At 51.0% G+C, this 27,646-nt stretch overlaps 2 protein-coding genes and 1 long non-coding RNA gene across 3 annotated transcripts; 1 reads left to right on the plus strand and 2 right to left on the minus strand.

Annotated features, from left to right (window-relative positions):
- Positions 1-179: 179 nt before the first annotated feature.
- Positions 180-17,396, minus strand: LOC134166194 (protein-arginine deiminase type-1-like). The gene is made up of 16 exons (XM_062623609.1): positions 17,229-17,396; positions 8,565-8,739; positions 8,045-8,114; positions 6,670-6,731; positions 5,856-5,973; positions 5,640-5,765; positions 4,841-5,016; positions 4,652-4,755; positions 4,213-4,336; positions 3,588-3,695; positions 3,351-3,502; positions 1,767-1,911; positions 1,427-1,520; positions 1,258-1,337; positions 621-746; positions 180-525 (listed from the first exon to the last, which is right to left on the minus strand). The coding sequence occupies exons 2-16, from the start codon at positions 8,661-8,663 to the stop codon at positions 292-294; spliced, it is 1,818 nt and encodes a 605-aa protein (XP_062479593.1). The 5' UTR covers positions 8,664-8,739; positions 17,229-17,396; the 3' UTR covers positions 180-291.
- On the plus strand, positions 16,723-27,237 carry LOC134166197 (protein-arginine deiminase type-2-like). The gene is made up of 16 exons (XM_062623612.1): positions 16,723-16,980; positions 18,364-18,550; positions 18,629-18,698; positions 18,869-18,930; positions 19,012-19,129; positions 19,736-19,861; positions 20,598-20,776; positions 21,066-21,169; positions 21,255-21,366; positions 21,445-21,552; positions 23,715-23,866; positions 24,147-24,291; positions 25,385-25,478; positions 26,215-26,300; positions 26,460-26,588; positions 27,004-27,237. Exons 1-16 carry the CDS (start codon positions 16,889-16,891, stop codon positions 27,235-27,237), a joined length of 1,998 nt encoding a protein of 665 aa, XP_062479596.1. The 5' UTR covers positions 16,723-16,888.
- Positions 26,805-27,646, minus strand: LOC134166198 (uncharacterized). Its single transcript, XR_009965795.1, has 2 exons — positions 27,514-27,646; positions 26,805-27,326 (listed from the first exon to the last, which is right to left on the minus strand). It is a non-coding gene; the product is annotated as an uncharacterized LOC134166198 (long non-coding RNA).

The raw sequence follows: 27,646 nt of genomic DNA on the forward strand, positions 1-27,646 counted from the left end.
CTTTAACATCAGCATGGGGTCTCAAAACCGCAAAGCCTGCTGACTAGCATGCACCATGCTCCCAAAGTGCTGCCCCTACCCCATAAAACCACCACTCCTGTAAGAAAAGCCAGGTTACAAATGATGCTTTCAACCCAAGAGCAGAAGATAAAGGATGGGAGACAGGGAAGAGCTGCACCTTTGGTGTTAATGCAGCTTTATTGGTGAGACCCTCGATTTTGCTGCATCTCCTGATGCAGCAAATGCACCTTTATGCTCCAGTTGCAGGACCTGGGCCCGTTGCCAGGTGCTTCAAGGCACCATGTGCCACCATTTGAAGGCAAAGGGCTTACGGCGGACATTGGTGCCACAGTGGACATCCCCAGAGAGGACATGGTAGGAGAAGTAGTCATCGATGAAAGTGCAGGTGAGGCCCAGGGGCTCCAGCAGCGCCCGCACCCGCTCCTCCAGGCAGCACTGCCCACCCACCTGCGGTCCAAAGGGCTTGGGGATGCCCAAGTGCCTGCCCAGCACCAGCATGTTCACCTGCAGCCAGACCAAAAGCCAGTGTTTTCCACCCAAAAGGGGTGTTTGCATCAGGTGTGGGTGGAAAAAGAAGGGAGGAGGTGCCAGGGTCTCACCATGTCCGGGAAGAAGGCATCTGCACGGGAGCCCCTCAGGATGAAGAGCTGGGGAATGTCGATGATGTCCTGCTCACTCAGCCCCAGCTCCTGCTTCAGGAGGTCACGGTTCCAGTCAATGCAGCGCTGTGGAGAGAGGGGACCTGGAATTGCCACCCCTGGCCGCGCATGGATCCCTGTGTGCCCCACTGCATCCTGTTTGGATCCTCACTTGCTCCATCACATCCCACTCCTTGACCCATTCCCAACTCAAGGAACCTCTTTTTCCGTTGGTTTTGACATCTCTGCAGTCACCTGGGGCATCTCCCCTGATCTAGTTAAAGATCTCTCTCCTCCTTGCAGCAGGGTTGGACCAGATGACCTTTGTAAGTCCCTTCCAACCCAAACTATGCTATGATTCTATGATCTCCCACTGGGACAACGAGCTTGGGATGACCCAGCACCCAAGGGTGCCTGCTCCTTCATGGCTGCTCTTCTTGCCTGCCTGCTTTCACACAGCATGGTCCAACTCATGCCCCAGTTTCTTGCTATTCCCCAGGATCTCCCCAAATGCTCCCTGGATCCAGAAATTATCCAGCAGAAACATGCAAACATGGAGAGAGCAAATGCACCCAAATCCACAGCTGCAGAGACCCACCTGCACGTGCCTGTTGTCACTCTTCAACGGCTCATCTGCCAGGATCTCATCGATGCTTTTCCTCTCAGCATTCTTCAGCCCTGCATGGGGATAGGAGAAGAGAGGTTAGGGACATCAGGAAGGGATGCTAGTGGTCCCCACTGTACCACAGGGATGCTCAAATCCTTACCAACAAATAGTGTAGCTTCACCGTGGCCCTGCCTCTGCTTCTCCTTGAAGAGCTTGTAGCAGGCATTGGGGCTGGCCAAAAGGAGCCGGAAACCCTGTGGGAGGGAGTCTGGGAGTCATCACTTTGCTGTTGGTGACATATTTTATCCCACCACCCTGCTGAGAGACACCACACAGATCCCAAAGCCAGCCTCAGGCATCACAGGCTCCATGGGGTGCTACCCAGGGAAGCCACCCCAAAAAGAAGGAGCATCAGCCAGCAGGAGGAGGGAAGACAAGCAACTGCAAAAGAGCTTTTTCTTTGCATTTGCAGGAGTAGGGATGGCTCCAGGGGTTGGTACCTTCCTATCATAGGCTGGGACGAAGGTGAGGAATTCATCCACGTGGCCCACACTCAGCCACTCCGAGTAAACCTCCACCGGTGCCTGCACTTTCTGGGCATACAGGAAATCCCTGACAGCCTTAGACATCCGCCGGCCAGAGGCCCTGGAGCAGAGGGAGGAGGAGAAAGCAGGGGGCCATCATACCCCACCCCAAGATTTACCCCCATCCTTCCCCCAAACATCACGCCATAGGGAGAAGGCGCATCCACACATCCCATTCCTATGGGAAACACCAGGAAGAATCACAGAATAACAGACTGGTTTGGGTTGGAAAGGACATAGAGATCATTCAGTTCCAATCCCCTGCCATGGGCAGGGACACCTTCCACTAGAGCAGGATGCTTCAAGGACCTGTGTCCAACCTGGCCTTGAACACTGCCAGGGATGGGGCAGCCACAGCTTCTCTGGGCACCCTGTGCCAGCGCCTCAGCACCCTCACAAGGAAAAGCTTCTGCCTTGTCTCCAACCTGAACTTCCCTGTTTCAGTTTGAACCCATCACCCCTTGTCCTGTTGCTACAGTCCCTGATGAAGAGCCCCTCTCCATCATCCCTATAGGCCCCCTTCAGACACTGGAAGCTGCTCTGAGGTCTCCAAGCAGCTTCTCTTCATCTGAGAAATATATCTTTGTATTACATATAATATCTAATATATATATATGTAATACCTAGATATATTAATAAGACAGATACCCATCTTAATACCTCTATTATGTATTATTATATTTATATTATGTATTAATATATCCCTGTATTATGTATTCATATATATCTAGGTCAAACACATCTATAGGCAATTGTGCCCTGTTCTGCTCAGGCTCCTTTGGGTTTAATGTCCCTTGTCCTGGTGCATCTTAACTCACTCCTGCAGCAGTGCTTTGCGTGGGGGCGAACTTTTCTTAGACAGACAGCAGCAGGCTGGGAAAGCATTAATTAAACCTCTGCTAATAAGGGATAATTACAGTCCCAGCAAGGCTGGGAAAAGACCATTTACCCTCCGCTGTAACCAAAGCAACCCCCCGGCTTGCAGAGGGGCCGGGATGGGAGCATCCCGTTTGTTATCCCGGCTCAGACCTCATTGATCTGGATTGGCCCCCGTTGTTATTTCTCTGGGAAAATAACCTCCTTTGTGGAGGATTTTGCAGGGTGCTCTTGTTGCTGCAGGGCTGCCTAGCACTGCCTGCCCAGAGCAAAACAATTTCCAGTTATTCAGGATTTTACCCTTTCCTGGATTTCCCTGCTTTTCCTTTTAATAGGAAATACAAAAATTAAGGACCCAGGTGCTTATAGTGCTGTAAGATCCAAGCAGAAGCACCAGCAGTTTGGGAAGGGGTAAACATCAAGGCTGTGGCATGATTTTTTAAGGGATAACAATGTGGTCTGCATGGTAAAACTGGGATTTGATGGGAAGTGGCCTCAAATTCCCATTTGGATGGGAATTGGCCCCACATTCCCACTCTGAGTGGTCCAACCCTTTCTCCTACAAGGATTTTTGGTGCTTCTCCACCTCCTGGGAGAAAGGGCTCAAGCCCCCTCACATCTCACCAGGGCAGGGGGCTGCCAATCAGGATCCTGCCCAAGGGATACTCCTTCCCTCGCACTGTCACTGGAGGGCTGACATCCAGGTTGCCGAAGGAGTCGAGGCTGGTGATCTCTCTCCCGGGGGGCTCACGGGTCACATAGCCAAAATCCGGGCCCTGGGGGAGAGGGGAGCAGTGACAGAGATGCCCGGGATGGGGGATTTTGTGGGGAGGAGGAGGGGTTGGCATCACAACAACACACCAGGATCTTTTTAAAAGCAAAATCCTTCAAGCCTCTGTTCCTGGGTGAGTCGAAGACGACGGGGAAGACCTTGTGCGGTGCTTCCACATAGCCAAACTCCAGCTCGTCCTGTTGCGGGAAGAAGAAGAGGAAGAGGAAGGCTCCTGGCAGGGTGATAGCCATCTCCATGAGGCATGTGGCGAGGGTGGAGCAGGAAATGGGGCAAACCTGGCAAAGACTGGCTCTTGCCCTTAACCCAAGGGGGACAGCTGCCCTGCTGTCCTGGGGGGTGACACCACAGTGCCTGGCACAAGTCACCCCTGGGTCTATGTCCCATGGAGTCTGTCTTGCAATAGGGTCCCTCTTGCAATGTCCCCATTGGGTCCCTCCTGTAGTGTCTCACGGAGTCTCTCTTGCACTGGGATCCCTCTTGCAACATCCCTGTCTGTGCCAGTGGCCACCACCACCAGCATTCCCCATGCTTTAGTTCATGGCTGCCTGGCTCATCTCTTAGTAGCTAGGTGCTTCCCTCAGCAACTCAGCCAGTCCCTGCCAGGACTGTCACCCCCATTGATGGCACCTTACATGCCCCAGGAGCCTGCAAAGGATCAGAAGAGCTTCCATATTACAAGCATCAATTGATGACCTGGATCCAGCGGTCACTCCGGGTTTCCACCTCCGAGCAGATGGTCAGTTTGCAGTTGGCTTTCTTCAGCAGGACCCTGAGTCCTTCCAAAAACACTTCATTGGAATCTGAGCCTCGCTGGATGCTGGAGGAAGAGGAAAGAGTGAAGGCTGCAATAGGGGATCATGAGAAGCACCCCAATCTCCAACCATGCAGCCCATTCCTCATTCCTAAACGTACTGGGCAATAGTCCTGCATGAGGTTAGACCTAGAGAGCATCCTCCAGCCTTTCTCCTTGGGGTTGCAATGAGTGCAGCAGTCCCTACCCAAATACTGCCTCCAGTATAACACGCATAAAGCCTGGCTTACCCTACAGCAGCTACATAGCAAGGAAGGGTTGAAAACTCCTCCTGGGAGAGTCCTCCAAAGCAGGAGAGCAGTGGGGTGACATCCCTCCTACCTGCAGACAAAAACCTCCGTAGGCTGCTGGGTGTTGGGCGTCATTATCCAGGGTGCTACGCGGAAAACCACCGTATCCGTGAAAATGGGGGTGCCTGGTGAATTCTGTGAGGGGTGAAACCAGTGAGGAGTCATGGTTAAAATCCCACCACGAGGGGACTTGGCAGGAGATGGGGCAGATCTCACATACCTTATGGGGGACCTCCAGCAAACTGGCGCTGAAAGAAACCAACCCAGAGAAGCCTCTGTCAGGGAAAGCCAAGCCTTCAACATAGAAGGTGTTCTCTCCACTGCCAAAGTGGTCCAGCACGTAGGAGAGCCTGTCCGGGCCCAACACGGGTATGTACTGGGGGTGTGAGTCAGTCCCTGGAGAAACACCGAAATACCCAACCCAAAATGGGGTGACCAACCTGTCCACCAGACTGGAAGGAGGCACCAGCAAGGAGGTGGCTGATGCCAGCATGGTTTGCAGAGGAGTGGGTGTGTCTTTTCTTCTCTGGGGAACACACTTGATCTTTCTTGTACAAAGAGGACTCTGTACCCTCAGGTCCAACCCTTTCAAGGTGCACGGCTTGAGTTAAGAATCTAATGATATACTTGGGTTCCCTGACCTGATTTTCGGCAGGGAGCTGCTGGGGATCCAGCTGCCAGGGTGTTCAAAGTCAAAAGGTGCTGCCTGACAAGATGGGCTGCTTTGGTGGCTGGGTCATTGCCCAAGACAAAAAGATGCCGGGAGCCACGTGGGAGTTATCCACCCCGTGGGAATGTCAAAATCTCAGCAAGCTCCTTGAGAAAAGCTTTATTTAACCCTTTTTCCCATATAACCCCATCTTCTACAACTGCTTTGGAGGTACACGAGTGTTTCCAGCAGTTGGAGGTGCCCAGCCCTTAGCCACAATGAACTTTTATTTCAGGGTTCGTCTGCTTCAGGGTCTGGAATATCTAGGATATCTACAGGGATATCTGGCAAGGAAGGAAGGAATACTTACGGATAGCATGGAAAACTCTCACTTTATCTGCATCCGACTCGGGGACGTGCAGAACCACCTGGTAGTCAGCAAAGATAGCGCTGGGACCTTGAGTCCGCAGCAGCATGACAGACATGTCCTGAAGGTCTACATTGAAAGGGAAGGATGAAGACAGAGACACCATGGAGGTCTTGCAAGGGGGAAACACCCCAGTGAGCCCTGCATATCACACCCTACCTGCAGTGGTCCGTATGGCTGCCTGACCACTGTCCATCCCCACCGCCCCTGGGCTGTCCCGGTCACAGTTGACCAGCAGCACAGCACCTTGCCCATTCGGACCCCACGTCCACTTGGCCTGGAGGAGAAACACCCAAAGGGAATGGAAGTTAGATTTCCCCCATCCCAACCACGGATGGGAAAACACCACCACCGCAGTCATGCTTGGAGGCCAAGCCACAGCATGCAGCTGAGGCTGGTGGGGAGACAGTAGTGATGCTTTCGAGCCACTGAAGTTCCTAATCTCAGATTCTAGTAGGGCCAGCAAAGACTGTTTCAAACAGATCTTATCTTCTAACAAGCCAGAAAGTACCTTCCAGGACTCATACGGACACTGTGCTGTTTCTAGAAATGCATCTCATCTGATGCGCTATTTGGTGCTGATTGGGCTGCAGGTAATTACCCGGGTGCAAGTGCTGGGGCAGATGCAGATCTGTTGCCAAAGGGGGAAAGCTCTGCTAAAGTTGCAGCTGACTCATTTAGTGGCATGTTTCAAGTTCAAAAAGGAAGAAGAAGAAAAGGAAAAAAGCAGACTGTTCTCTCCTACATGATCCCTGGGGCTGGATTGGAAATGTAGGAGATTATGGAGTAAGAAAATAACCTTTTCCTCCTCAATGTTTAGGTTGAGCATTTGTGAGGTTATTTGCCCTAATTCAGACGCCAGTGACACCAGCCAAGTCCATCTCCCTCCTGGAGGTTGTTAGGGAAGAGACTGCAAATGGGTACACCCAACACTGACCCTCTATACGTTGCTTACAGCAAAGCTTCTCATTACCTTGTCCTTCCCTTTGCTCTTCACTCTGCCATTACGGCTCAAGTCCACATCCAGGGATACATCTGAAATATCAAGAGAGAAGGAAGCCATTGGCAGGGGAATGAGCTCTTGGTGGCATTTTGCTTCATCCTTGGCATTAGCAACAGCAATCCCAACTTCACGCCCCAAATCTGCTGCAGACCTCCAAAATGCTGATAGGAAAGTCAAATTGCTGATAGAGAAGCCAACCTGACGGCTTTTTCATGGCTTTCCCCTTTGATTGCCAGCTGTCTTCATGCATCTTGTTTCACCAGCAGGGACATACCCACTTCATGGCATATTTTGTGTTTTCACCAATTTCATATTGACTGTAGTGTTTTTCATGAACCCAAAACATGGTGAAGACATGACAGTGTTTCCACCATGGGTGAGTGGGCACCAAAATTAGGCTTGATGCAATGTCTGAGAAGAACTTTTCTTTAGAGAGCTCTTCTTGCCCCAAATCTCTGCCTCTGCTGCAACAAAGTAGAGGTTTACCTGCAGCAACCTCATCCAAACCCTACCTAAATCTGTATTAAGCTTATCTTAATAGAGAAATTCCTCCAAATGGGCTCTATAGTATGTGGAAAACACAGGCATGGAAACTGAGGTTGTCTTTATCCTTGATACAGAGAGGAGGACACAGAGAACCTGGAAATGCAGCTCAACATCTAAGCAAGCAAAGAGCATTTATCAGGCAGAAGCCCTGCAGACAGCGGTGGCTCTGGATGAGCCCATCAGTCATGGGACGTGGGAAACCATCTTCGGGTGCAATTTTGGGAGGCATATGCATGACTTCAGGACACAGGTCTGTCTGCCATGTGAAAATCCCAAGTTTAGGGTAATTAATCCATCCAGGTGTAAGGCTCTGTATCCAGACTGGTTGTCTAGACTCCCTTTGTAGTCAGCAGAGGAAAATAGGCATTTCAAGGGAATGATTCATCTCTATCCTAAACTTCTAAAATAGGTCAGATGACTACACTTTGGTGCCTATTCCTCTCCCCTAACTGCGACACAGGTCAATGAGGAGGACACCAGGCAAAGTTGGGGGAGATGGTCCCCTTTGGCTCCTCTTCCGCTAACGCAATGGTGTTGGCAAGCAGAGGAGGATGCTTGGTGTGTGCACTGGGTGGGGACATGGCCCAGCCTCTGTCTCTTTTGCACCATGTAAGGCAGTATAATAGCTTTTTAATTATTTCCCTCTTGCTTGTCAGCATCAGTCAACACCCAAACCCTTCATTGCACATCACAGATGGGCAGCCCGCGCCCCCCACTTAACTCCCATCCCAGGAACCCAACTAGATCTTGGCATCCAAAAGTGTGGCTGGGTTTGGACAAGCGTTGCTGTAATACCTACCTACGCAGGTGAGGTACAACCAAGCCACTGAAAGCTCATTGTCTTCCCATCCGTAGTATGAAATCTTAACCTGTGAAGACACCACCAGATCATGACCCAAGTCCCATGTCCCGTCATGCTGAGTAGGTCTTTCCACTCATTGGGTTGACCAACCAACGCTATACAACCAGCTCTTGGAGGGTTCATCCAAGCCATTCTCCATTAATCATAGTTCAGCTGAACCATTTCTGCCTGCTTCAGCACAAAAACAGGCACAGAAAAAGCCAAGGTTGGAGTATTTTTCGCTGCCTGGCACAAGGTTGCTGGCAGCAGCTTTTGCAATCATGAAACATGATCTCCTTCTCCTTCTTAGTTTCTTTCTTTGGACACACTAATTACACAATTCTGTTTAAATTTGAGGGTTTTCCCTTGAAAATAAGCATGATGTTAACACTACTCAGAAGTTCTTGAGTCTTCCCATAACCCTCTTTTCTTTCCTAGGAAGCCTGACTTCAGTTTTAGTACATGAAAAACAACTAACCTTATTGTCATTGACAGTCCTGCTGATGACATCAATGGTCACTATGACCTCTATATCGGGATCCAGGGGCCATCTGGAGTTAATCATAGGTTTTGTCATGGGGCTGTGGATGATGTGGACCGTAACCCCAGAGGTGGCATGGACTTCAAATGATGCGGCACCTCTGGGGGTAGATCTGAAACAGAGAGCAGTGTGGGGTTAGAGACCAAGTTGTCCCTCCTGTTCTCCTCTGTGGAGCCAGATCCTTGAACCTGGAATTAAAATCCAGCTTTAACTGGATGGAAAGGACTCAAACCATCTTTGGGTGATGAAATGCATCGCCTGGATTTTATATGTATTATCTCTGTGGTGGTGTTGAGCAAGCAGAGCTCCCACTGGAGCTTCAGCACGTCTGGCCGTGGTTAAGCCCTAGATTGTGAATTGCTGAAGTTTGGACATCCAACCTCCCTCCACAACAGCAAGAAAACCCCCAGAATTTCAACACCCCACAACAAAACCCCAACAAAGAGCCAGGATGATTCTTTATGCCAGCTGTGCAGGGAGATGGGTATTGCAGGACCATACCCTGACCTGAGAGATGCTCAAACTGGAGCGAAGCCTGAATCCGAGCATGGAGAACCTGCACCCCACCTGCATGACATCCCTCGCCTTTGAAGTGCTTTCTACCTGCTCATTACAGGCCCAGTACCTCCATCCCAGGAGCATGAGTGCTCCGACCTGTCTGCCATCAGGAGCCAGCCGTGCAAAAAGACAGAGGGTGGTAAATTTTTACAGTGAGAATCAAAAACCACCCACACAAGAGATTTATTCCTGGTGCTGCCCTTGGCATGGGACTCCTGGTGCCTGCAGTGGCTTGTAAGGGGAGATTAAAATGTCATCTCGCTTGTTGCCCCGTGTATTGAACATCATGCAACGTCATAAATCCACCTGCACACTGTTGCACACCAAGACTTCTCCAGTTTGGGTCTATTTGCCCTGATTTTACAGCCTTCACACCTCAGCATCACCACCGCATTCCCACTGTACTCCATGATCTGCCCCAAACCAGCCCAAACTACAGTCAAAGCTTGACTCATCCAGCACCAAATTCCCCCTTGTCACTGCTCTCCAGGAACAAAATGATCCATTTCTTTTAGCTGAAAGAGCATCCTCTGTCTGCTTTTTTAGACCAAACCTCAAATTTGCTAGCAAGGAGCAAAATCAGCCCATTTTGGGGCTCAGGTTCCATGTTTGAATGGGTCTGAGCTTGCTCCAAGTCCAAATCCAGGGGAAATAATTGCAAATAATAGGGTTTATATATTCCCACCCATTAGATGGGAAATATAACACTATTTTAGGGCAGTTAAAGCTCAACGCAAAGCTCTTTGGGGGGACAGCAGCACATCCTGGCCCGGCTCCAACACACAACCCCAGTAATTGCCCCGCATGCTATGCCAACTGGCTTGTCCTGCAGTCTCTATCATTATAAATATGATTTATTAAATAATAACAGTGTAAGAGCAGGGTAAGTACAGCCTCCTATCTGGCCAATAAAGCAACCCCCAGATTTCATGCTGGAAAAACCTCTTTTGCTGCTGCTGGATTGCTTCTGCCTGAGCCACACATTTTATTCCTTACCCCGTTTTAGCTCTGTCCAAGTTGCTCGTCTTGAATGGCTCTTGCCTAATGTTTTCAAAGCCAGAAATAGACCTCTCTTAGCCAGGGTGTGCATGGGCTTTTGCCCACAAATCGTCACGGCTCGGCTACGCTTTGACACCTCCTGTGTGCCAGAGCCAACATCCCTTCTTTGGGTGCAGCTTCCCATGGGACATCATCTCCTAAACCAGATCCAGTGGGATATATCCACCACGCAACAAATGAGCTTGAGTTCATCCTTGGATGAACTTGTGATGAGGAATCAAAATGAGCTCCAGTTTTCCTCCTAGCACCCATTTCTCCTCCAAACAAAGAGGAAGAACACCATTGGGATCTCCCAAACCCCATGGATGAACTCATGATGCAGGCTCAAAATGAGCACTGATTTTCCCCCCAGAACCCATTTCTCCTCCAAACAAAGAGGGAAAACACCACTGGGCTCTCCCCAAACCCACCAACCCTATGGAAAACCATAGGGATCCCCCCATCCCAAGCCTTACCGGCGCATGTCAAGGAAGACCTCAGTACCCAACACGCAGACGCCATAGGTGGCATGGCTGGTGGACATCTGCATGACATGACGTTGGGGCATGATGTGCCGGGGACTGCGGCCGCATGTGAAGGAAGCTGCTGCCTGGCTTGGTAGGTAAACCAGCAGGACTGGATTAAAAGGCAGGGGAATTTAACTCCTCCTTCCCTCAATGACGGGGTTTAGGCAGGGGACCCTGATGTCTCCACCTCCACCACCCAGCAAGCTGCCGCCCCGCTCAAGGAGATGGAGGTGATAAGGCAGCCCCTGGAGGGGGGGGACAGGCAGCTTTTGGGAGGGGACACAGAGCAGAAGGGCAGAACGGGGTGGGTGACGTGGGATGCTTAGAATGGGGGATTATTCTCACCTTTTTATTCCCTTACAGCTCCATATAAGGACTCCAAAGCTTAATGCATTAAACATTTCCACTCCTCCTGGAGTGCAATATGGTTGTTTAGGGTTATTACAATACATGCTATCATTAATATAAAGCATTTTCCTTAAAACAACCCAAATTTTCCATCTGGCCGCTCTGCAGGTGACTCATGGCCTCAGTTATCCCATTAGGGCAATACCTGAATAAAGCCTAACAAAAGGAAATGTTTGTTCAGGTCAGTCCTTCCCATCATAACAGCTCCTGAGAGCACGACGGGCAGAAACGAGTGCAGGGAAAACTGGTTATTTGGCAGGCAGGGAAGGGGAAAGCAACAAACAACAAACAACAACACAACAAGAGCCTTTCAGTGGAAATTAAAAGTCCACAGTGTTTTGTTTGGACCTCGTGTTTCAGGGGTATTGGGGTTTTTGGGGCAGGCAGCAAAGCTCCCACGGGAAACATCCCTATGGCTGGAAGAGAAGATAGGCATCTCTCTCCAGGCCATCCCAGGAGGCTTTTCCTGCCTGTGAAGAAGGAAATCACGTGGAATTAATCTTGCTGAAGCCAGGAAAGAGGTCTTCGCTGAACTCAAAGATGGTGCAGCAGCAAAGATGGAGGGAAAAGGCAACACAGGGATGGAGAACACACCAACAACCCCATCACTGCAAGGTTCAGCCTCATAGCAAGGAGGATATGGAGTGACATGGTCACATCAGTGATGCAAGGGGCCCAAGAGAGCTGGAGCCAGGAGAATCACACTTTTGTGAGCAGCAGGACCCCTTGAAGATGAAAAGGTCAAGGCAAGCTGAGTGGAGCAAGAAGGGCTGGTCCCCACCACTGCACCAAGCTGCACGTCCTCAGCCAGAGGAGCAGCCACCCCCTGTGAGATCAAACCACCTGCTTTAAACATCTCCTGTCTACATTAAAGGGCTCCTTCCACCTTTAATTGCAGCAGGAAAACAAACTCAGCACTGTGTCTCGAACACGAGAACAGCTTTAATAACACTGGGAGCCTGCCAGAATGCTCCAGTGGGGAACAAGAGTGGCATTTCCAGGCCCTCCAGAACCAATCCTTGCTTGAGATTAAGATAAAAACCTGCTTCGCGAAACCCAGCACAAGCCAAACTGCTGATGTTCCTAGAGTTGGGAATTCTATTGGTTCTCAAGCCATACTAGGGGTGCACGAGCCTTCACACACCAGATAAACACAGAGCCTTCACACATGCCTCTGCTTCATCCCTAAGACCCTTCTGGGGTGAAGCAGAGCCAGCACGGTGGGTGAGGAGCTACCTGCATCCCCTCAGGAAGAGGCCGGACATGGCAGCATCTCTACCAAAGAGAGCTGCAAGTCGGATTTCCCACTCGTGGCTGCTGGTCACACTGGTTTGGACTGGGCATGGTGCTGAGCTTGCTGCCTGCTGTGATTTTAGCATTGTATCCTGCTTGGCTGGTTTGAGCCCTGTGCTGGACAGGGAACACACCTTAATCCTCACGGGGTCAGGCTGGTATGGTCTGTAATCTGGAGGGAGGTGGAGGATGGTGGTTTCGGGCTCTCAGCGAGCATGAGGGCTTCAGCAGAGGGTTTAGGAGCAGGTGCTTCTCCAAACCCAGACAGGATCACACCCATCCAGAACGGATGGAGACACAGTGCTGAAACCTCATCTTCATTTTGGGCTTGGGGTTTTATTTCGGCAAGTTTAGTCATGGCACATTTGGAGCCACCACGGTCACTGCGGATGCTCGCTCCAGCCCAAAGCACCTCATCTTCATTGGGTGGTACCTACACTCACCTCTTCTTCCTCCTCCACCTGCTATTAGCACCGACATGCCCACGCACAGGCAGAATGATGATTTTAAGTCATCTGGCCCATTCAGAGCTGAGTGTTTCTTCCTAATAACACCTTGTCCTGAGAAAGTTGCTATTAGATCCCTGGTACATGACAGATGGGACCCTGCCTCTCCATCAGATTGAGTGAGCTTGGTCAGCCTTGAGTTTGGGAGCTCTTTTCAGCTTTTTGTCCCCAATTTCAGCCTGTTTCTAACCATAATGGAGCAAGACTTGATGCCCCAGTGCTCCCCAGGAGCCCCACTAATAGGCCAGACCCCATTTGGGTTGTTCCTTCCTCACCCATCCTGTACCACCACTCTGTCAAGGAAAGTTTGATAGTCTCCCTAAGCTGATAATTACACCTTATTTATTACCCTGCATGTGTAATTGCAGGCAGGAACTTTTAAGAGCCATGTCAGCCTAATTACTTGCAATAGGACAAGGCATCAAACCAGTTATCAAGTCCCGCTTGGGTTTACATGAGGGTTTATTTGCTTTAGGCATGTAGCTGTAACAGCAGAGCAGGAGTATCCAATGCAGTTCCTTCCCGAGGACCTGCATTCGCCATCCCACTCGGAAGAAGGGCAGGAGATTAGTTTGGACCAGCAAAAAATGCTTTTAAAGCTGCTAAATGCAACAAAAAATCCCTTTTTATCCTTTCTTCTTCCCAAAATAAAGGTGTTTGCTTGCTGGAAGACTTCATAGCTAGCAATGCAAGAGCAATGCACCCCATAAAACTCCTCTTTCACTTGTGCTCCTCCTGCCCACATTCCCCCCAGCTTTTCATTAAATGTGCTGCCCTATAAATATCTGCCTCACTGAGGCGTGCTAGATGCCTCCTCCATAGAGAGCAATAAAGCCATGGATGGGCTCTGCTTCACCCAAGCTCCTTCATCCTCACCAGTGGGTTGGTTTCGCCTCCAAAACAAAGCCAACACAGGCAGGAATGGGCAGGAACGGGCAGTGCCTCGTGGCTCAATGAGGCCAGGCACCTGTTTGCACCTCCTAAACATGAAAGGTCAGCTTGAAAGGACTCCATAGGGGAAACATTTCCCTCCCACTCTTCGCAAGAAGGCACGTGCCTGCAAGAAAGGAGCCACAAAACAACCCCAAAACCTCTCAGCAAGCACCCATGGAGCTTCAAACCTGCATGAAGCCAGCAGCTTGGTGCTGCTTGGGGAGGAGATGTTGCGTGATGCGCATGTGAAAACCCTCAGGAAGCAGCTCGCTGGGGTTGTTTGCAAGCACCAGAGCTGGGATGAAATGAGGGCAAGCAGGGATCCATGAGCACAGGGCAGTTTCTGCAGAGCAGCTTGTCAGCTGCCAGATCTGATGTTTAAAAAGAAAGGGGAGAACTCCCCTGACCAGATTGACTCCAGCCATGAAACCACGAGCCTCCAGACATCTACGTGTGTGTGTATAAATATAGCTCTCTCTATACATGTCCTGTGATGGTTTACCATGGCTGATCTCCTACCTGATAGCATGGGGCAGAACCTGCATTGCTATGAGGCACTTCTGCCTCCTGAAAAATCCCATTCTTGCAGCATAAACCAAGGTTTATTTAGCAACACACAGGGGAGTCACCCAGGCTGTCATTGCAATGGGGACAGGCAGGTCCTTGCACTTGTCCCCAACACCAGATGGAGAGGATACCTCAGCTACCTCTCTCCTTCCTCCCCACAGATGACATTGCAATGAGTGGGTGCTTTGCCAAAGCTGCAGCAGCTCCATAGAGACCTCCAGAAGCTTGCAAAGACGCCAAGAAGCTTTGAAAGACCCCATACGGCTTGCAAAGGGCAAACCTGGTTTCCAAAAACCCCAGGAAGCTGGCAAAGACCTCATCTTACTTCCACACTAATGTCTCAAACACAGAGACCAGCGCAGTGGAGGGGAAATGGGCTCTGGCAGCCCCTTCCCCACACAGTCCAGCTCTCCTCCAATTTTCCCCAAAAACAGGGCATTCCCCTCTTCTTTGTTTCATTGTGTGCTCCCAAGGAGGTGCAGGTGAGCTCAAGCCTGGCTCCTCCCTTTGGGAATTTAGGGCCACCCAAAAATCCCGAGAGCATGTACGGTTTCAATCCCATTTTGCCAGCAGATAACACTTGCTCCACAGGTTTCCTCCTACTGGCAAGTTCCAAGGGGTTCTACCCATGCCAGCACCATCACACCAGCCAGGCCATGGGGATATAAATACACTTACATAGGATATATAAAACAACTCCCCAGTCATGCTGCTTTAGAAGTCACAGTGACCTTGGCATCTCTCTGTAAGATAGGAGGCATTTGGGGTTGTTTTTGAAGGAAAGAAGGATTTCAATACCATGTGTTTTCCTCACTGACAACTGAAAGACTAAACCAGAGAAATCAGGAACTGAAAATGGTCAAAAGAGAAGCTGCTTTTTGCTCATCTTCTTCCCAACGGATGGGTTTATACCTTGATTTCCCAGCCCACAGGTCCCCAGAGAGCACAGGGAGATGAGGCCTCCCCAGCCCATGCAATGCCAGCTGCTCTCTCTGCTTTGGGGTGAAAAGAGGGAAAATAAGGCTCATAGAGTGCTGGAAACAGAGCCTGCTTGTGCAAACGTTATCTGGGTTTGGTTTCATTTGGTTCTTTCTAAATTTCAATGATTTCTCTTCCTGGTTCCTCTTTCACCAGTGTTTTTTACTACTGGTGGTTTAAATAGGCAGTAAATAGATAAATCATGATGCTTCTCTAAAGAAGGAATACTTTCCAGCTAGATTATGGTGTCTAAACCAGATACACAGCAGTGATGCTGCCCTGACCATGATGTTCCATGGAAGGCACAGAGGTTTCTATCTTCTTCTATAGAAGAATAAAAGGTTAATAGAAGGTTTCTATTTTCTTCTGTTCCTCAGGGAGAATGGAATGGCCTTGACTAACACACACCCCATGCACCCCCCACCACTGCCCAAACCTCCATTTTCACATGCAGAAACCCAGCAAAACTGCCTCTTTTTGTGCTTAGCAACACAAAGTCCTCATTCACATTTGTTCAGGTCATGGCAAACACCCTCCAAAACCAACCAAACCCAATAAAGTAGGATCTGCTTCAGATGGGAAACAGGGTTTGAGTTTCCTTCCTACACCCCAGCCACAGAGGGAAGAGAGAGCACTAAGAGGAAGAGGGAAGAGAAGCCCAAAAGGGATATAAATAGGGAACATCAACCTGAACATTTCTGCTCCTCACTAATTGCTTGTGGCTTTCCAAATCTGGGGCAGAAGTTTGGGGTTTAAAATAAGTATTTAGCTTGATGTTAATATATAATGCAAAGGCCTGCGTGGGCAGCAATTGCTCCTGACGTGTGGAAAACCACCTCTGATTTCCCCACCTCAGCAAGTGCTTCCCTGCTTCCCTTTGCAAATAAGCAGGGAAAAAATCAAAAGGAGCGTCCTGCTCTAGCCTAAGGGCTGGAAAATTGTATTTCTTTCTTCCCAAGAGCACCCAGAGCTGCTTCTTAAAATGTATATAAAGAATGGATAACCCACAGGTGCAAACACCAGCCAAAGCACTGCAAAATCACCTCCGTGTTAGGCTGCTCGTCCCTGTTTGGAGTCAGGGAGATGCTGGAGGGGAGCTGGCGACAGCTGGGGGAGCTGCTTGCATAGCGCTGGGAGCTGGTTGGGCTTGGCTGCCCACCCCCTCCACCCCTTCCCTCCCCTTGGAGATCATTTTCATGGGGCTTTAGAGGGTCCAATCCAACTGCTTCTCTCCTTCGGAGCATGGTGGGGGCTGCAGAGTTGTCATTCCAAACTCTGAAGGCTCCCAAAGCAGCTTGATTTGCTCCAGGGTCACTTGAGGAGGAGGAGGGAGGCGTTGCCAAGGGGGAAGGAGAAGCAGCTGGGTGCTGCTGGGGGGCTCAGTGCCACACAGAGCAGGCGGGAAAGGGTGTGTGTGCCCATCGTCGGGGTGTCTGGGCGGCTGCAAGGGGAGATGCCGGGGGACCGCACGCTCCGGCTGCAGCACGGGAACCGCATAGAGGCCCTGTGTGTGCTGGGCACCTGCATCTCAGCTGATGTCTATGGGTGAGTGGCACACCCCAACCCCCCGTGTCCTCTTCCATCTCTGCACCCCACCTTCCTGCCTGTCTTCACCCCCCATTTATCCCTCTGCAAATCCCCCCTCCTCATTTTTCCTTCTGCTTCCCCAAACTCCACAGCCCCAACACTGTGATTTAATGCATTTTGTGGGCAAAATGCTCCCTGGACTTTGCAAAGCTGGACAAGACCCAGGAAAGCTTCAAGCATTAGTGTTTGCATGATGTGGTGCTTACCTGATGGTGATGGGTTTGAGCCATTTGTGGTCAACTGATCCAGTGTCATCTTGGAAAGCTGCTGCAGCAGGAGCCAAGGGGATGGGCTGCAGAGCAGGAGATGCAGCTGGGAGAGGGGAGGGAAACAAGATGTAGTTAGCGAGCAAGGAGCACCCCCACACCACCAACCCTGCTCCCCTAAGTCAAACCAAGCCCTCTACCTCCAGATATATTTCCCCCTCTCCAAAGGTTGTTTCTGGTCTTTGCTGCTTTTGCAAAGCTTACCCTCAATATTCAAGCCAAGCAGCACAGTTACAACTCATCTGGCACCTCTCCAGGTGAAATCTCCTCCCAGTGGGATTCCCAAAACCCAGAAACAAGGAAACCAAACCAGTTTTTCCATGCATAATTAAATGTAATTTAATAACTTCAGAAACACCCAGGCAGCAGCAAAGGAGCACTCAGATTTCCTCTCCCCACTCCCAGTGCAGGTTGGGGGGAGGGGGGCTGTTGGCATCCAGAAACCCAATAAATGATGCTGTAACAGTGATACAGTGTTAGCCCTTGGGTGTTGGGATCAAAGGGAGCCTGCACCTCATGAGCTGCAAATAACAACCCTGGAAAGATAGGGACATTAGGGAAAAGGAGCCAGGAGAGGAGAAAGAGATGTGCAGAGCAAGGGCTCATTGGACTGGGAGTGGTGCAACTCCTGCTTCAGGGTTGACCAAAATCACCCCCACAATTAGAGTTTCCCATGGTGAAGTCCAGCTGGGTTGTCCCACTGTCAGGATGAGCTGTTAAATGCTGGGTTTGTCTCAGCTGGAAAATAAACATGGATTTCTCCCCTGAAGTACAAACCCAAGGTCAGTTCCAACAGCTCTGAGTGCTTTGGACTGGGGTTATTACAGATTGTAATCTGCACCCGTGGCTATAAAATAGCCTCATTTTGTTAAAATAGCATGTTCTGTCCTAAAAAGCAAAAGTATAAAGACACTTGAAGCATTCCCAGGCAGGGAGAAAGGGCAGGAAGGTGCCAGCGGGGAGCGTGGCGACGCCAGCGTGCCCGGTCTTGGTTGTGTTCTGGGCAGTGGAATTAATTGCAGTGAGAGCCAGGTGATTTTGGTGCAAAGCACTTACACCAGCGTGGTTTTGGCAGGGCGGCCCCAGCCGGGGCAGTTTCCTTCAGTGTGAAGCACACGGAGGGGGTGAGTGTGGAGGTGAGATGCCAGAGCCCAGCGGAGGTCGGGCCAGCCCCTGGCAGTGGGACACGGTGGCCGCTGGACAAGGGGACGGTGCTGAGGCTCAGCATGAGCCGGGCCAGCAGTGAGGTCAATGATAACAAGGTGAGAAGTGGGGTGTTGGGGTGTGGGATCTCCAGAGGGAGAACTTCCTTCCCAAACCAGGGATTTGGGGGTTTGCAGGTAACAGTCAGCTTTTATGCAGAGGAAGGGCAGCCCATCAACCAAGCTGGGGTCTTCCTCACTGGCATTGGTGAGTACAAAGGCTTCTGTGGAGCAATCCATCTTCACCCCCTTGATCCCTTGGAGGAAGGTGCTGTGATGTGGGAGGCAGAGATGGACCCAAGTTTACTGGATCTGGGGAGCTCTTGCTGTACCCAACCTTGCTGTACCCTGGGATGAGGGTGAGGTCTCTGCATCCAGGGATCTCTCTGGACGTCGACGCGGATCGGGATGGCGTGGTGGAGAAGAACAGCCCCAATAAGGTAACTCACCCTCTTGCACTGCATGGGAAGTCCATGGGCTTGCAGAGCCTGAGCTCACTAAAGCCCAGTGAGGTGTTTCAGGCAAGCTGGACCTGGGGTCCTGAGGGCCATGGGGCCATCCTACTCGTCAGCTGTGACAAGGAGAACCCCTTCACTGTGGCATCAGACTGCGATGATGAAAGGGTGTTCAGCAGAGAAGGTAACTACAACGTTCTATGTACATATATATATAAAGAAGGTATCATAGAAAGCAAAAAATGCTATGTTATTCCCCCTCTTGAACCCTTTTGGAGGTGAAATCTTGCTTGGAAACCAGCTGTCCGTGAGCTGCTCTCTACCAAGCTGCTGAGTAAGCTTCCTACATGGGAATTCTCCTTGTTTAATGCCATCCAAACTAATTGCGGTCAAGCAGGCCACGAAACCCAGCCAGAAGCACAGCAGAGGTGCCACTGACAGCAGAGCTTGGCCCAGGGATGCTTCACACGGGTGAAAGGAGCTTGGGGCAAGGCATGAGGCAGGAACACACCCAGGTTCCTGGAAAACTCCAACCACACGGAGCCAATGCCCATCACCTTTTTGAGGCCAAGGACTGGCTGTGCCAGGGCGGTGAGGGGAGGGAAAGGGGCACTTGTTTCAAAGCACAAGCCCCAGGCTTTGTTAGCAGCTTGTTGTTCCAGCTTGCAAAGGCTGGTAGCAAGGGAAGAGCTTGGTAGGGGAGATGCAAAGCCCAGGAGGGAGGGTGCAGACCAGCCAGAGCTGCATGGTGCAACAATCCATCACCCAAGTTCCTCTTCTTTGCACCCAGATTTGCTGGACATGTCTCGGATGGTGTTGAGGACTGAAGGGCCCCAACGCCTGCCCCAGGGGTATGAAATCATTCTCTATATTGCTGTCTCCGAAGCTGATAAAGTTGGGGTCTTTTATGTGCAGAGTAAGTCCTTCCTCACCTCCTCCTCTATCCCTTCCTCCTTGCTTGTGGTGCTTTTGAGATTCCTGCAAGCCCTTTGCTTTCCATCTCTGCCCTTTCCTCTCCATGCTCTTCAAATGGCACTTCTGAAGGCCTCTGCATCCCTTTTCCAGTTTTTTTCCAGCACTGAATATTCTCTTCTCTACCAAATGGAAAACTGGACATGAACAAGCAGAGGCCCAGAGCCATAAAGCCATTTATCAAGCTCATCCAGCACAGGAGTAGCAGAAAAAGCCATGTGTCCTGCCACCCAGATGTTTTATTACGATCACAACACACTCTACAACACATTTCCCCTGCTTGTTCCTTGTTGTGGCCACAGTGATTTATCTCCTGTGACCAAAGCCCTCATCCAGCCCAGAAACGTGGGTCTTCTCCCTCCATGCAGAGGTAGTCCTTCATCAGGAGGGGTGGTGGTATTGTCAGTGGGGGCTGAAACAGCAGAAACCCCATGAAAACACCTTCCCAGCGACTGCTCCATCCAAGGAAAGGCTGAGACACTTCTTCCTCACCCTTCTGGTGCATGATTGCCAAACTGAAAGCCCCTTAAGGTTTTAAGGTCCTTCTTCCAGGTGAAGTTGCATCCACCCATAGAGGCAGAGAAGCTCCAGCACAGAGTGATCGCGGTACCTCCTTGCACACACTTGAAACCACCACAGAAACATTGGAGGTTGCCATCATCCCCTTTCTCCTCTTGCAGACCCCTTCTTCGGGCAGCGGTACGTGCAGGTGCTGGGCCGCAGGAAGCTCTACCACACGGTGCAGTACACTGGTGGGGCTGCTGAGCTCGACTTCTTTGTCGAGGGGCTCCGCTTTCCTGATGACACCTTTCCTGGGCTGATCTCCATCCATGTCAGCCTCCTGGAGACGCTGGCTGAGGTCTGGGGGCTCCAGGGAAGGGGTGAAGGTGGGAGGCTGCAACAGGGGCATGGAGAAGGGGATGGGGATCGAATGGAGAATGGTCCCCACTAATTTACCCCAAAAATGACCTCAGGGATTGGGTATTAGTATGAGGTGTCCCTGCCCATGGCAGAGGGGGTTGGAACTAGATGACTTTAAGGTCATTTCCAACCCTAACTATTCTATGATTCTATTCTATGATTCTATTTAGGGGGGAGAGTGGTAAACAGGGTATGAAAGCTCCCCAGTTTCTGCTTGCCTCCCCCAGGGTATCCCTCATGCACCAATCTTCACTGACACAGTCGTGTTCAGGGTAGCACCGTGGATCATGACCCCCAACACTTTGGCACCGGTGAACGTCTTTGTCTGCAGGTAAAGGCCAAGGGAAAAGTGGGGAGGCAATGGGCAGGGGAAAAGTCATCTTCATCCCCATCCTTCCTGCCATCCACTTTCCCAGTATGAAGGATAACTACCTCTTCATCAAGGAGATAAAAAACCTGGTGAACAAGGCTGGCTGCGAGCTGAAGGTTTGCTTTGGCTACATCAACCGTGGGGACCGCTGGATGCAGGTAGGTGGGCACTAGAGTGGGGACAAAGCTTTCCCAACCTGCTGATGTGCCCCACACAGGTTTTCCTCCCTTTTTTAGGATGAGATTGAGTTTGGCTATACCCATGCTCCCCACAAAAGCTTCCCAGTGGTGCTGGACTCCCCTCAAGATGGAGGGCTGGAGCAATTCCCCATCAAGGATCTACTGGTAAGAGCAGGACAGTTGCTTGTATTCCCTGAGCAGCAGCTGAGCCTATTCCACCACTCCTAAAACCCTACTTGAACTTGGCTCCTTGGAGGGCCTACAGTGAATTTGTTTGAAACATGAGAGTTTAACACCTCTGCATGGAGATACCACCCCACCCACTTCCAGCTGGGAGGATGCCAACAGCCTCAACCCCTCAAACCAAGATCAGAGCCTAACCCACAGCCCATCTGGAAAGCCTTTTATCCAGAAGGTGCAGGATGAGAGGGAAAAGGAGGCTGTCATGCCTCTGGGAATGAAAGATTCCTGCCAAGCTCCAGGAGGAGAGTGGATTTCTTCACCCTAAGTATCCCAGCAATGGGCTGGTTTTTCTTTTTCTCCTCTATGCCTGTGAATATACAGCAGCTCCCAAGCAGGAGAGGAAGGGAAAACACAAGAGGAGTCAATTTACTTCCTTGAAAGAGAACAAGATGCAGGCAGCTGCCAAAAACATCCCTGTGGGGCTGCTTTGCCAAGGCAAAGGGCCAGTCATGGGCAGAGTGTGCAAAGCAAGCTGCCTGGGAAAGCAGTGAGCATTCGGGGAGAGACCAGGAAAGACAAGCAGGGGAAAATGATGGATTGAATGATCCCTTTGGAATACCACCATGCAGAAAGGGCAGAGCATCCCCAGATTGCTGCCACATAGACCCAGCCAGGCAGCAGCAGTAAGGGGAGAAGAGGGCAGCTCACTTTGTGCTGCACACCACTTTGGGGAAGGTGAAGAGCTTTCTAAAGCATTGAAATGCATCATTTCTCATCCCTGAAATGAGTACACCCAGTCCCAGAACCATCAGGCAGGATGGGAATAGCACACTGATTCACTCCTATCCATCCTCATTAGGAATTGTTTTGCTTCATATTTAGGAAGCAATTTCAGCCTCTGGAGCTGCTAACACTTTATACTCCAATTGCTGCTCTGAAGGCTTCTCTAATCCCCACTCTTCTCTTTCCCATCTCATTTTCCAGTTAGGAATATTTAGCCAGACATGACACATACTTGTCCTGTCCTCACCCCAGCCAAGCCCAAAGCCGGTGGGACCCTGTGCCAGGGAAAAGGAGATGAGAGGGAATTAGCCCCTCAAAATCAGTCTGGAACTGATAGGACTTGGATGTGACCCACAAACCTGGGATGAACCAGGACCTTGACAGTTGAAACCATACCAGCTCCGTTGTTTATTACACTGATGTAAGCTCAGAGCTTGTGTTTCATAATCAGTCCCCCCTACAGCACCCAGGGAAAGGATTTAATCCTCAGACATGCACCCCAAAAATACACAGGAGGTCTTGGGGAAAGGCAATCCTGGTGCACTTTCCCAATCCCAGCTTCTCAAACACCTTTGAATAACAAAAAGCAACTTTTAGATCACCTTCAGCTCTCTCTGCTCATTTTTAGGAAGCTGCGTATCTGTTTTACCCCACAGAAACCCAACACTGGCAAGTGACTGGGACTTAATGCAAACTCAGCAGACACCTGATCTCATCCCAAGGCTCCTGGGAGCTCCAAACCCATACTGAGTTGATCCAGAGTTCAAGGACAGGTTCAAGGCAGGATTTTTGTCCCACCTCTGTCATTTTCACCCTGTTTTTAGCATTGCAATCTGCCCCTTGGGCATTCCAGCCACATCACCACAAGGGTTCATTACCCCTGCATGCACAACGCCTTAAACCCCAAATACATTAAGTCCTGAAAATCAGAGCTTAAGTAGGATTTAAGTGAAGTGCAGCCCTGATGCCTGGGGTGGATTTCCCCTACGGGGCTGAAGTTCCTCTAGCTCAACAAGAGCCACCCAGAAACTCAGCTTCAGGGCTACCCCAGCACCTAATTAGCTTAATGCAGACACAAAAACATTGGCTTTGGGACAGCAGAGACCTGTCCCACCTCTGCCCCTGGCATTTGCCACTTATCACTGAGCCCAGACAATCCAGAGACCGTTATCCTCTCACCTTTCCTCTATTCTTTGCCTCGTCTCTGACATTTTCTTGCCTCTCCCCATCCATGGACAGGCTTCTCTCTTCATGGTTTGTTCCTACTGGAGTAGGTCTGACCCCAGCACGAAGGAAAAAACTAAAGACATGGAGGCAGGGGAGACCCAGGGCAAAGCTCACAGTGATTTCTCTTCCTGCAGGGCCCTGACTTTGGCTACGTGAGCAGAGAGCCCCTCTTTGAAGCCATCACCAGCCTTGACTCCTTTGGCAACCTGGAGGTCAGCCCACCCATTACCGTGGCAGGGAAGGAGTATCCCCTGGGAAGGATCCTCATTGGCAGCTGCTTCCCCACGTAAGAGCTGGGAAACCATTTGGGAGCAAAGGAACCACAGGTACCTCCTAAACATCCTCAAAATCATGTTAATGGGCTGAATTAGCTATTCCCTGGTGAGCTGCACATGTGGTTCTCTATGGGATGGGTGCACTCAACAACCAGTGCTCAATCTCTGCCATCATATTGCACATTCCTTTCTCTTCTCCACCTCAGCAGTGATTTATGTGTACATACATATTAATGCATTCATATTTATCCCCCTTATCCCTTTCTCTTGGGGATATTTCCCCCCCTCCAGCTCTGCAGGGAGGAGAATGACCAGAGTAGTGCGGGATTTCCTCTGTGCCCAGCAAGTGCAGGCTCCCGTGGAGCTCTACTCAGACTGGTTGGCTGTGGGCCACGTTGATGAGTTCGTCACTTTTGTGCCCACCTCTGACAAAAAGGTACCCCAAAACCCCCACACCACTCTCTGCTGTCTCTTCTGAGATACTAGTCCCATTGGGACACCTCTAAGGAAAACCCCAAAGCACATTTCTTTGATAGACCCAGCCAGTATTTGCTTGGGGGTTCACTCTTGTCTCCAAAACTGAGGGTTCTGAAAGTAAAAAGGGACTTGCTGAGGTAATAATCAACACAAAGAGGAGAAAAAGGCACCTGCAAAGGCAGTCCGAGAAGTTTAAAGCTCAGGATCCACATGGGCTGGCCAGGGCTCTCAGCTGCTCAGCACCTCCCAGGTGTTCTGAGAAGCTCTTTTCTTTGTCACTGGTTTTAGTGTTTCTGATACAAGAATTTTCCACCTGAGGAAAAAAACCCACCTTGACCTGGATGGTTCAGAAAAGGAGTATTTATACACACATCCACCCCCAAACCTTCCATGCAAGCTTTTAGCCCTCCCCGGGACTGTACTAAGCCCCCATAAGAGATGCCATCAAGACTGCAGTAAGCAGCTTCTAGTGCTCCACTAAGGAGACCATTTACACTGGTAGGAAGCAAGTCAGGTCACACACGGCACTCAGACCCTACAAATCCATCATTCCTATGGGATTAGCTTAATAATGATTGTTGGCTTCTCCTGAGGAAGTCAGAGCCTGATTAGTCATTTGTTCCATCCTTCCCCCTGAACTGCAATGTCAGAAACAAGACACAAAACCCAGCTTAACAACAGCAGTGCTCCTCACCCTCAATCTCAGCCCACCCAAACCTCCACCAAACTCACTCAGGGGGTTTGCAAACCCCACTTGAGGTGGGCAGGATTGGACCCAGCTGCAGCCAGGCTGCAGTTTTCCTCCCTGCCCCAGCAGCAGTTTAACCCCTCAGGGTGTGATCTGGTCCATATTTGCCAACAGCATAAATCACTGAACCTCATTCCGATATAACCTGTCACCATGCATTAAAAAAAGACACTGAATAACATCAGAAACACCTGATTTTAAGAGTTTGAGCTCAGGTTCCTTGCAGAAATAAGCCCCTGAGGTCCCCGGAGTGAAGCCAGTTTTGGTGACTGCTCTCCCTCCCTTCTCTCATCCTCCACCCCAGCGGTTCCGGATGCTGATGGCCAGCCCTGCGGCGTGCTACAAGCTCTTTCGGGAGAAGCAGAAGGAAGGCCAGGGTGAAGCCACCATGTTCAAAGGCAAGGGGACAACGGGTGGCTTTGGCTGAGCTTTGATGTCAACTGAGACAACTGGAGCCTCCCCATAGAGCAGCCGGGCTGAGGGCGGCAGCGCCTGTCTGACTGCGGGGACTGGGGGACATGGGGACCTTTTCCCACCCCATTGTCCTTCACTGCTGGCAGGCGGGATGCCTGCCCACCATTCCCAGCCTCCTCAAGCCCTATTTTGGGAAAGCAAGTGGGATGGGAGGGATAAAGCCCTCTGCATGGAGGGGATGCTTGCTTGGTGGGATGGAGCATCTGTAAATGCCAGTACGGAGCAGGACGAGCACTCCCACGTCACTTGTCCTTCCCTCCCTGCAGCAATGACATTTTGGTCACCAGTTTGAGCACCCTTTAATTGTGGTTTTGAACATCATGCACCTGCAGTGGTGTGGGGAGAAGGTCTGCATACCTCCATGGGTCTCTCTGGGTCACTGCCATCCCCAAACAAGGAGCACCTCTGTGGAGGTGGCAGCTCCGAATGGAGCTGAATGGAGAACTTTAGCAGATTATGAGTCCTGTGGGATGACAGGAACTTTCCAATGCACTTTCCAACAGCCAAAGGTTTTCTTCCCACCCAGTTTCCCAATAAACTAAGAATTGGGACCCCAAGCTCAGGAAATAGGGATTCTGGGGACTTTTCCCATCTCTATTCCCCATTTTAAGCCAGAATTTCACTACCACCGCTTCATTTGAAGGGAGTTTGCCTTTGTAGGGTACTCAGGGACAGACACAAAACGAGTCACCATTAACAAGGTCCTTTCCAACAACACTCTGATGCAGCAAAACCAGTACGTCCAGGTAAGAAGTGATATTTCTGGTAAGAATTGCTATTTCTTGCAATAACTGCCCCAGGGGGGTGCAAACCCTTAAGGGAGGTGTTGAATTCTGGCTCTCCTCCTGTGGTAAGATGCTTTGGGGACCATATCTACCTGTGTCCCCCCTCTCCATCCCCTCCAGCGCTGCATCGACTGGAACAGGGATGTCCTCAAGAAGGAGCTGGGGCTGCTGGAGGAGGACATCATCGACCTGCCGGCCCTCTTCAAGCTTGACAAGCAGGGCAAAGCCGTGCCGTACTTCCCCAACATGGTGAGGGGGAGCCCCGCTCCTTGGGTCCTCTCCAAAACCCAGCTTTTCAGTCAGGATGAATCCCAATTTGTCCCCATAAAGCACAATATTGACACCTGCCTGGAAAGAGAAAATATCCTCAGCCAGGCCCAGATGAGTTCAAATCTGCTTGTGGTGGGGTTAAACTGTGTCATTTTGGGGTTAAACTGTGTCATTTTGGGGCAAAAAGAGGGGAAATCACACAGCATGGGGTGAGTTTAATGATAAAAAAAGGGGAAAACAACGTTGGGTTTGGAATCCTGGGGGAAAGCAGCTGCAAAGAGCGCTGTGGATGCCCCATTTTGGGGTGAGGCTGCCGGAGGAGGGTGATGAGCACCTTCCCTTCAGCTCCATCAGCGCCAGCGCCACCGGGGCCCCTCTCATGTCACCCCCGCAGGTCACCATGATCGTCCTGGCCAAGGACCTGGGCATCCCCAAACCCTTCGGCCCCATAACGGGGGGTGAGTGCTGCCTGGAGCGACAAACCCGCTGCCTCCTGGAGCCTCTGGGGCTGTGCTGCCGCTTCCTCGAGGACGTGTGCTCCTACCACGGCAGGCTCGGGGAGGTGCGCTGCGGCACCAACGTCCAGCGCCGGCCCTTCGCCTTCAAATGGTGGCACGTAACGCCATAGCCGTGCCGCCGCCTCCTCCTGCTCCTTCTTCCACCCCGAATGGCTTCTTCCGTGTGTGTTGCTTGCAATCCAGTTAATAAATGAATTTGCTGTGAGGAAAGAGGCGGGGAGTTAAAGAATAATGGGGAATAACTGTAAGGGGAAGGGAGGGAAGCCCTCGGGGATGGTGAGGTAGGGGGATGCCGTTTCGCCCTTGGCATGGGGTTGGGGCAGGTGGGGGGGTCTGAGCGCCTCCCCTGCAACAGAACGAGACTGGGAATGCACAGAAGGACGCACTGTTTTCCCACTTCCCAAAAACAGGTGGGATCTGGGAATCCCGGCCCCGCCATCCCGCCTCGTACCACAGGGCGCGCCGCGCTCAACATGGCGCCTCCCCTCAGGCCGCCGCCACTCCCAAGATGGCGGCGGG

This window comes from Pezoporus occidentalis, unplaced genomic scaffold (genome assembly GCF_034315485.1).
Source record: "Pezoporus occidentalis ecotype Australia unplaced genomic scaffold, CSIRO_AGI_Poc_V1 ctg255, whole genome shotgun sequence".
Taxonomy (NCBI): domain Eukaryota; kingdom Metazoa; phylum Chordata; class Aves; order Psittaciformes; family Psittacidae; genus Pezoporus; species Pezoporus occidentalis.